Source organism: Pinus tabuliformis, chromosome 7, assembly GCF_031772625.1.
Source record: "Pinus tabuliformis cultivar Carrire ecotype Pingquan chromosome 7, CPIR1, whole genome shotgun sequence".
NCBI classification, from domain to species: Eukaryota; Viridiplantae; Streptophyta; class Pinopsida; order Pinales; family Pinaceae; genus Pinus; species Pinus tabuliformis.
Window position 1 is genome coordinate 602,119,421 of NC_142293.1, and position 10,882 is coordinate 602,130,302.

At 34.9% G+C, this 10,882-nt stretch overlaps 1 protein-coding gene across 2 annotated transcripts; it reads right to left on the reverse strand.

Annotated features, from left to right (window-relative positions):
- Positions 1 to 6,786: 6,786 nt before the first annotated feature.
- On the reverse strand, positions 6,787 to 7,556 carry LOC149248880 (uncharacterized). 2 transcript variants are annotated; one of them, XM_089456125.1, is made up of 3 exons: positions 7,251 to 7,556; positions 7,081 to 7,146; positions 6,787 to 6,996 (listed from the first exon to the last, which is right to left on the reverse strand). In XM_089456125.1, exons 1-3 carry the CDS (start codon positions 7,537 to 7,539, stop codon positions 6,884 to 6,886), a joined length of 468 nt encoding a protein of 155 aa, XP_089312251.1. In that variant the 5' UTR covers positions 7,540 to 7,556; the 3' UTR covers positions 6,787 to 6,883. The 2 variants fall into 2 exon arrangements, with proteins under 2 accessions (XP_089312251.1, XP_089312249.1); XM_089456123.1 differs by having other exon boundaries at positions 6,787 to 7,146.
- Between the last annotated feature and the right edge of the window lie 3,326 nt (positions 7,557 to 10,882).

The following is a 10,882-nucleotide window of genomic DNA, read 5'->3' on the forward strand; positions in this document are numbered from 1 at the left end:
AACTCAACTATAAAATTAATAAGAGTGGGGGGGAGGTGCGGGGGAATATTGATTAAATGTAATATTTAGGACTAGGTGTGAGTAAAATGTAATAATATTACATTTTAATTAGCATTTCCGCCCACCCTCTCTATTTTTTTTTAGGTGGGAATGGTAATAGATATTGGGTAACCTATAATATTGTGATATTATATTTTATCCAAGATTTCCCCACACTCAATTCACTTTTTATTAAAAATGTATTTAGATTTGAGATTCAAAATTAAACTTTACTCTTATGTAAACATAGGATTCAAATATGGTAGACATATTGTAATCTTTAACATTTTGACTTCCTAAAAATTAAAAAATAAAACAAATTAATAATTATATTTATAATTCTAATTCTAATTAATTATTGAGGGGAGAGGCTCATTCTACAACCCAGTATGATGTGAAATTTTGCGCACGCCCCCAAAACAATTTTTTTTAAAATCTAAAAAAAAAACTATAGAAAACATCTAAATAATGTTGATTCATAAAAAAAATTGCACGTGAAGAAATTGTATCCCTCTCACCTCATGTTAGCTCAGTATTTAAGATAGATCAAATCTAAAAATAAAAATAAATAAATAACTATACAAAACATTTAAATAATGTCTACTCGTAAATAAAATTGCACTCGACACATGTTAGATCAGTATTTAAGATAGATCTATGCTGCTAATTAATACCCCTTTTAAAGTGATAAAAGATTTAATCCCCTTAAAATTTGGTAGAACCAAAATTAAGATGGATCTAGAATAACAATATTATATATATAAAAATTAAAAAATTGGTAAAATGCTAAAAACATCAAAACAATTGACTAATAATACTAATCACATAATTTATTAAATTATAATTTTATTTTAAATAATAATAATAATTAATAAAATTATTTATATATATATATATATTATTTTATAGATTATAATTTTATTTTAAATAATAGTAATAATTAATAAAATAATAATTATATATATATATATATATATATATATATATATATATATAATTTTATTTTATTTTATAGAAATTAAATTTTTAACATATATTTAGTAATTATTTATAATTAAATTAAAATTCTAGAAATTAAAATTCTAAAATTCTAAAATTTATATGTAAATTTAAAAAATCTAACAATTTCAACCCAATACAATTTTACACACATAATTTATATAATACTACCCTATATGATTTTTATCATTATTTTTCTAAACAGTGTAGCTCGTTCAATTTTGTTATAGATTTAGAAATATTTGTCTTCCTATCTTAAGTCTTTAAGATAATTTCAATTTTAAGATAATACAGTATACGAAGGAATTTGGTTTTTTCCAGACTTCTTGTGGGTAGATTTCTCTGCAATCTGAAGTTGTCTACTAAATTGTCCACAAGAACACCTGTATATTCTGAGCAGCGGCCGCTTACAAGATCGCTAAGGTAGTGGGTTTCATTGCCAACTCTTCAATTTATTATTTAAAGATAAACACGACTATTATGAATATTCATTTACCATAGCACCAATTAACTTCAATGATTCTGAAAATTTCATAAAGTTAAATAAAATATGATAGGAGAGATAAAATATGATTTATGTCGGCCATGGCCGAGCATAGGCCATCCTGTCCCGTAATTTCATAGTGCAAGACCGATTGTGTAACATCCCTAGATTTATGTAAATTTGAAAGTTACTGTGGTAAAAAGACTAATACAGTTGTTGTTATGTTTTAAACAAAACTGTGGCAAACTAATTCTGATTTGATAATTATATTTAAAAATTTTCTTGGAATTGCTGGCAGCCTCTTAGAGGTGAATCTTAAAGAAAATGATCAGTTGAGATAACTGATGGAACTACCCTTCAGGAGAGAAAAGGTCCTGACTGAGGGAATTCTGTGGGGGGGGGTGGACAGACAGAAGGAAAGACAATCTTGCTCCAAGAGCAAAGAAGAAAAAGAAAAGCAAGGTTACGTCTGGTGAGGACCAGATAACCTGGTACAAGGAGTGCACTAATCCCTGTTGAGGGCTGGAGGCCTGCAGGATAGCTCGGGGGGAGAACTCCGTCTGAAGGATGGATCTCATGGCTGGGAGGAGAGCAGAAATAAAGGTGACTTTTTGTTTGAGCAAAACCATTCATGACAGAGATAATCAGGTACGGTTCCAAACTAGTAGTCCCTGATAAATTATATACTGTGTAAAGTACAGTGATTTAATTAGGAAAAGATTATGTGTTTCCTAAACAATGCTGTGAAAGATAGCATGGATATTGCATTTGGAAAAACTAAGTAAGAACTGTCCTGTCGTGGATATGACTATGACTATGCATTACATGCATGATAAAAGATAACTAAGAATGTGCTTCTAGGCACATAGATATTCATCCCTAAATTCTTGAGGAAAGAATATATTACATATATACATAAATATCGTCTCCTCCTAAGAGTATGCATACTTCATGTATGAAGATGCATGATTTTATGAGAATTTTCTCGAAAATAAAAATAGAGGTTCTTTCCTTAAAGACACATTAGAATAGTGTCCATACAAGAACCAAAATCCTTACTTGTTGCATGAAAAGAACTATGTGCATTAAAGTAAAGTAATTGTGTTAGGAGAACACATTTTGCATATTGGTAGCTATTTTGATTTTGGAATTATGAGTCTGTGTGTACTTAGAGGAAGTGGTCATGCTAGCTTCCTTGAAAATAATAATCTCTTGGAGAGATTGTCTTGTTGAATGAGCTGTGTTGATTGCGTGATTTTGATACTTAAAGGATAAGTAAACCTTGTTTTTGTATCTTGAATTTTTTTTGATGCCTAAAGATAGATATCTTTAATAATTTCTTGAAAGGGAATCTTGAGAAATCCTCACATCGGAAGATAGAGAAATGAGGATTAAAATGACTTCCTTTAAGAAAGAGGCATGTGGCTTGTCGTATGAAATGATGGTGGTCTTCTAGTGAAGGGAATAAGTGTTGCATACATTAAAAAAGGGCTTATAGGATAAGCAATAGTATGCACAAAGATTAGTCATTGTGACGTAAGAGTTATGTTCTTGTATGTTAGAGAAATTATGTTTAATTACACTAACAATGCATGACTAAAGTTAGCCATAGTAAACGAAGATAATACTCCATTAATGATGATTTGAATTGGAACAACAGACTATGGCAAAATTGGGAATGCTGAGAGTATTAACTCAACTGTTGTTGACATTTATACATTAATGAGTATTTGCATATGCTTTTATACATGAAAATATTGTATGCATGAACATTCTTGGAAATGGAATAGGTGTTAACTGATGCATATTTATAACTAACGTTGCTGATGGGATTAAGTAGTGGTAGCTTAACGGCAACAAGAAAACTCATCACATAAATTGTTGCAATGTGAAATGCAATTATAAATGAGAAAGAATGATGTTATATGATATGCATGAATTATGTTATTTGGAAAATTTGTTGGAAAATTTGCATGCATACAACATGTATGATGGATATGTTTCCCATCAATCTTGATGTTGTGGACCCATGTTGGGGTTAAGTGTAAAAGCATGGTATACATGCATGTCTATTGAGCTAATGATAATGTTCATATGGTTCATTGTGCAAATTACTTTGAGAAAGAGTATTAAAAGAAAAAATATTCATGCTATGTCTGGTTAGGATCAGATGGCATAAGAGGAAAAGAATTTTCCTGTGTACGCTATGTCTGGTTAGGATCAGATGGCGTTTACTGGCGAGACCAGTGCAATTGCGGTCGAGTAGGACCTGCAAGTGCTTGGGTTGATGGCAATACCTGCCCGGAGGGGTTGATGGTACTTGTCTGCCCGGAGTTGGGTTGATGGCAGCTACCTGCCCGGAAGGGTTGATGGTACTTGTCTGCCCAGATCTCCTCTCCCTAGAATTCTTGAGCTGGTTGGCCAGTGGGATTCTATGTTAGACCTGGTAAGGTCTCTATCAAAGAAACTATCTGGATGTGAAAATGACTCGAGTTGGTTGTGAGAACCAATTTCCATGGATTGGGAATTCTTTAGCCTATTATGGTGCTCATAGCTAAAGAAATGAATGACTCAGCTATATGATATGTTGAAAATAAATTCTATGTATAGTTGTGTGAAATATGTTATGCACATTTAACAAGAAATGAGCTTAGTGCTCTATAAGGAGTAATTGGAAAAAAACTTAACTCCTTTATTGTATTATTGATGTTGTGAACATCTTAGTGGGAGCTAAGACAGTTTTTGCTTGATGCAATGATTGACTATTTTGATGATTAGAGAATTATGTGCTCTTTTGGTACTTCTCGAGGTACTTTGCGGATGTCTTTGGTAAGAATTCGTTCAGTATGCACGTGGAACGGTGATTTATCATTTGATGATTAGTATTAGTGCTCTTTAAGTACTTTTAGTGGAACAGTGATTTATCATTTGATGATTAGTATTAGTGCTCTTTAAGTACTTATAAAAGTACTGTGATTCAGAAAGCATCTAACATTGCAATTGATTGCTAGTCAAAAGTATTTCATTTGACTCAAAATATAGTGACTAATGTGATTGAATTATTAGTCATATATTACAGGAGTTACTTACCATGGAAGGTTGAAGAGTTGTCCAACCACTATTAATGTTTACATGAAGGTATTCATGACTTTCAAGAACAGATGGTAAGTAATGGTAAGTAGATACAGAGAATTGTTATCATGAATGAATAAGGGCCACGTGGTGGCAATTAGAAGTTGCATATTTTTGCAACTATTGATGCTTATAACTAATGATATTTCTTATGACTATATCATTACTATTTTTGTTTGTCGTCTTTTCTTGGAATGGAATCGTTGATTTCAAGAGGAAAGGATCACATTTTGTGTGGTTTAGATGGTAATACGATGAGTAAAATCGCAAGTTCTCAATGAAAGAAAAACACCGAGGACGGTGTTCCTGTTAAGGGGGGGAGTATGTAACATCCCTAGATTTATGTAAATTTGAAAGTTACTGTGGTAAAAAGACTAATACAGTTGTTGTTATGTTTTAAACAAAACTGTGGCAAACTAATTCTGATTTGATAATTATATTTAAATATTTTCTTGGAATTGCTGGCAGCCTCTTAGAGGTGAATCTTAAAGAAAATGATCAGTTGAGATAACTGATGGAACTACCCTTCAGGAGAGAAAAGGTCCTGACTGAGGGAATTCTGGGGGGGGTGGACAGACAGAAGGAAAGACAATCTTGCTCCAAGAGCAAAGAAGAAAAAGAAAAACAAGGTTACGTCTGGTGAGGACCAGATAACCTGGCACAAGGAGTGCACTAATCCCTGTTGAGGGCTGGAGGCCTGCAGGATAGCTCGGGGGGAGAACTCCGTCTGAAGGATGGATCTCATGGCTGGGAGGAGAGCAGAAATAAAGGTGACTTTTTGTTTGAGCAAAACCATTCCTGACAGAGATAATCAGGTACGGTTCCAAACTAGTAGTCCCTGATAAATTATATACTGTGTATGGAAAGTACAGTGATTTAATTAGGAAAAGATTATGTGTTTCCTAAACAATGCTGTGAAAGATAGCATGGATATTGCATTTGGAAAAACTAAGTAAGAACTGTCCTGTCGTGGACCAGTCTGGGTTAGTACCAGACAGAAATAATAAACTGAGTATAAAAATAAGTTGAACACGGGTTAGGAAAACCCTGCTTCGGGACGGGCTACAGTGTAGCAGTCACGACCCCAGTGTTATTAGAGAAGGGGGTTATTAAACGGAAGTAAACTTTATATCTGGTAAACTGGGAATGCCGGGGCTGCAAACGAGTAAGGGTTGCATCTTTTGAAACAAAGAAAGACGCCGACGGTAAGCGAGAGGATAAGTCGGTTAAAAACAATTTTAACACAAAAACCGTGCATGTCCAACCGAAGGTTCTGTACAGAGAACTTTGGACAGTAGACCCAAGAGCCTCACCTTATGACAAGGGTTGACAACAAGTCTTTGGGCCTATGTTACTGGCCGATGGTAAACCCTAGACATAGCATTTCCTGTATACAGACACATATAAACTACAAACTGTGTGCTACGATAACCATAACGATAACAGAAGAATAACCATAGCTCAAATGCTATAACATTAACGATTACTGTGGGAAATTATTTATATATATGCAGATTTATAGCATGCAGACAGTATAAGAGACGTTCTGCTACCCGAGTCGGGGCATGAACTGATAATATCTTTTACTCATACTAAATCTGAGAAAGAAACTGTGCATGCGAGTAAACAGGGGACGTAAGTCTATTGAATAGCAAACCTGTGTATGCAACTGTAATAGCATGCATTAGAATAATACTAATGACTAGGTGAAAAAGCAGAAGTCCAGCACTCAGAGTCACTCTTTCACAGGAAAAGGGGATTATTCATTAAAACTCATTTATTCACCAAAGATATGTCAATGCGAACTAAGCAATGATAGCATTAACACGCAAGGATTATAGCATAAGAGTATTTTTATAACCAAGCAAAACCAAAGTAAAAATCCGCTCAACAAAGAACAACAGCGGTACAGTTACAAACCCTAAGTCTGCTTCATGCATAAGGGACTTTAAACGAAAATAACCTGATACAACAGTGAAGATGCCAGAGGGCTGTAAAATGTTCATAACTGTATCGACAGTAAAAATAATCATTAAAACATATCAATACACTGTGTAAGGGAACGAGCCCGAAATGTTCATGACTGTATCTGCGCGTGCAGGCCAGATCTGGGTCATGCAAACCGTCAAGAATCCAAGGTCTGCCGCTAGGCGGCTACTTGTATACATATATTTACAAAGCAAGAAGAGAACAGGTGGGTATAATCAACCCAAGAAACCTTTACAGTTATTAACTTGTAACATGATAGACACATTCACAACTTAAATTAAGCCGCGGCCAACTGTGGAGGGTTCTTAACAAAGAAGCCGAAAGCGGATGGAAAACCTCAGTGAAAACCTGATCTGCATGAGACCATACCGGGTTTACATGACTGTAAACCTGAAATTCTCCAAACAAATAAACTCTGAAACGCCGAGGATCCTTACCTGGGGTGTTAGGAGATTGTTGCAGCACAAGTCGATATGGAGATCGCCCGGAGCACAGCCAAACAACTGTATGAAACTTGACAGAAAATGTAAATGGCGGTAAGAAAACTCAGAGATAGCTAACCATTAAAGCAAACATAAGCCGAGGAACGAAAAGACACCATGATTACCTGTAAGGTTCATAGCAACGAAACCCAGCTCCGGAGCACTGCAGGTTGCAGCAATGAATGGTTGGAAGACGAACTTGAGCAGAAGCAGTGATCGAGCCGCATTAGCCGCGGACATCAAATGATCTAACACGGTGAATGGCCACATAAATACCACCGATAAACCCTGATAGAATTTCCGCCCTCCGATCTCCAGAAAAGATCTAGACCGTCGAAGTATGGCGGGAGTTGTTGGCGGAAAAATCAATGTTGGCTTCTCCAAGGTGTCACATGGCTGGAGTAACCAGGCCATGCCACCTGCCCTGGAAGGACGGTTCACAGTAAAGGCTGGAAAGAGCTGTCACCAGTTGAGTGCTGTGGCGGGACCATGGAAGGCCACGCCCATTAATACAAAACGTTCAAACATCTACGGCAGCTATAACATATAATCAATACATAAACCAAACCCCAATGCTGACAGGGAGAAGCCGCGTGGTAAGTTACAACTGAGACCCGAAGTTAAACACAGTCAATGACATATGTGGACAAGGATTATATATGTTAATGTAAGGGCGTGCCAACTGTGTAATGATAAGGTATAAGATGCGTAGGTAAGACGGAATTATTAATATGATGAACCTTGAACTTAATGGTGGTAATGTTTAATGGTTATAATGTTTATGCGTGTATTTTTTTAAAAAAAATTGTATGTACATTTAAGTGGGTGTGACAAGTGGTATCAGAGCTAAAGGTTGCAATACTGGCGCCTTTGGGAATTGGTAGGCGGAAAGGATATTGAGGTACGCCATCAGTAGGCATTAACTCAGGTATGAGTTTAATCATTCGCATATTCATTTATTTCATACACTACTTTTGGCATGACAGGTGTGATTCATGTTTATAACTTCTTTGAGAAGTAAGTAATAAGTTGTTACATAACTACGTTCATAACGTTGGATTCCTGATGAGGATAAAAGACAATGAAACTTTTGTCGCACTTACAAACAAAATTGAACACTCATTACGCTTAAGCACAATAGTGAACACTCATTGAGGAAGTGACCACCAACTACCAACTTTTGATTTGCACATATGGCCATAAAAACCATGCATAAATTGAACTAGATTGAAATTACAATGAACGAAACTTAATAAGCCAATGCATGAATATAAATCAGGGGGAACATCCTTGAATAGGATGAAAAATTGTTTTAAAAAGGACATTAGAAGAACCCCTTTAGATATTGAAAACATGCAATGAGTCAAGCAGCGAGACTTGATTGTCATAACTAACTTTGATTCAGTCTTGTCATGGATGCATGAAGATGATTGGTAGTTGAGATTGGTTAGTGTTGTATGACTAACCCATAGAACTTATATGCATTAATTGAATTGGACTAAGATTGCTACAATCCGTAAACAAGTGAAGTTGATTGATGTCACATGCATGGAATGTGTGTGTGAAGATTCTCTCTCTCTCTGTGCTATAGTTCTAGTTGTTTATGAGAAGAGTTCTTAATTTTATTCACCATGAGAATGCATGATGAATAGTATATGCTTATGTCCTAATAGTTTTAATGATGATTACCTTCTAATCATCTGAAATCCATTAGCATGGTATGTGTTAATCATTACTTGTTGAGAGATAAAAATCATTGGAGCCTCGATTTAATGATGGTTGAATTTATCTCCACTATGGGAATGATGAATTTCCTATGCATGTTGCATTCTAGTGTGAAGTTAAGAGTAGAGGCATGTTCAGTGGGTAACATTTCGAGGACCCATTCCTGGTATGATTACATGCGATAATTATTCATAAATAGACTACCCGTGTTAATGCAATTGTCAGTAAACTCTAAACTACCTTCCCCAGCTATAGATGCTTCCAAAGGAAAAGGAAGCAAGGAGAAGGAAGAAGACCGTGCTGTAGGGACAGACGGAGATGGAAAAGAAATAGCCAGGTCTGGTGATGACCAGATAGCGCAAGCTTTGGGTGTCAGAATCTTGCAGAAAACTCTAAGTCTGGGGACGACTAGATAGTGCTCGATGAGCATGTGAGTATTTCCTTGGCCATGCTTAAGGAGTTGGAAAATGATATCTATAGTGTGTTTCTGTTAATGATTTTCGTAATGTCTCCTTGAAGTCATTATTCGGAAATGGACACATAGTATTGTTATGATAATTGTTGCATCTAGCATCAAGTGGTAATTTTGGTGCGTGTGTGACACTTAGGAGATTATGCTTCTAATTGCATAAGTAGAGCAATTGCTTCCGGTTAGGGTGGTTTAAACTTGTTAGTTATGCATGTTGACGCAAGAATAAGATAAGTGTCTTGTTCACTTACTTGAAGAACATGTATGAATGTTTTATATGATTTCTTAGTAGAGAAAGTATTTGAATGCATGCAATAAAAGAATGGTTCTTTTATAGATTTTTCTTGGTAAAGAAAATGGGTTAAGGCATGCAGTTAAAGATTGATGGTTCATATGTTTTCTTGGTAGAGAAAATATGATAATACTTGCAGTAAAAGAATTGGTTATTTTATATGCTTCTTAGTAAGAGAATAGGTAGTTCCTCCTAGTAGGACTACATGTGAGTCTTGTGAGAGAAATGTTTGTCTCTTGTTGTCTTTCTTGGAATAAAATCCTTGCTAAATATAGCCAAAGAATCTTCTTGAGAAAGAGGATGAGGCATATAAATGTCCTGAGGACATAGCATGGAAGGTGGCCGAGTTTTCTTGAATTAAAGTATGTATCTTTAATTGATAAAAGCTTCTTGGAAAATATATATATTTATATATGTATATGCTAATTGCATTATGATTCTAGTTAGTTTCTAAGCTCTAGTGATATGACTATGCATTACATGCATGATAAAAGATAACTAAGAATGTGCTTCTAGGCACATAGATATTCATCCCTAAATTCTTGAGGAAAGAATATATTACATATATACATAAATATCGTCTCCTCCTAAGAGTATGCATACTTCATGTATGAAGATGCATGATTTTATGAGAATTTTCTCGAAAATAAAAATAGAGGTTCTTTCCTTAAAGACACATTAGAATAGTGTCCATACAAGAACCAAAATCCTTACTTGTTGCATGAAAAGAACTATGTGCATTAAAGTAAAGTAATTGTGTTAGGAGAACACATTTTGCATATTGGTAGCTATTTTGATTTTGGAATTATGAGTCTGTGTGTACTTAGAGGAAGTGGTCATGCTAGCTTCCTTGAAAATAATAATCTCTTGGAGAGATTGTCTTGTTGAATGAGCTGTGTTGATTGCGTGATTTTGATACTTAAAGGATAAGTAAACCTTGTTTTTGTATCTTGAATTTTTTTTGATGCCTAAAGATAGATATCTTTAATAATTTCTTGAAAGGGAATCTTGAGAAATCCTCACATCGGAAGATAGAGAAATGAGGATTAAAATGACTTCCTTTAAGAAAGAGGCATGTGGCTTGTCGTATGAAATGATGGTGGTCTTCTAGTGAAGGGAATAAGTGTTGCATACATTAAAAAAGGGCTTATAGGATAAGCAATAGTATGCACAAAGATTAGTCATTGTGACGTAAGAGTTATGTTCTTGTATGTTAGAGAAATTATGTTTAATTACACTAACAATGCATGACTAAAGTTAGCCATAGTAAA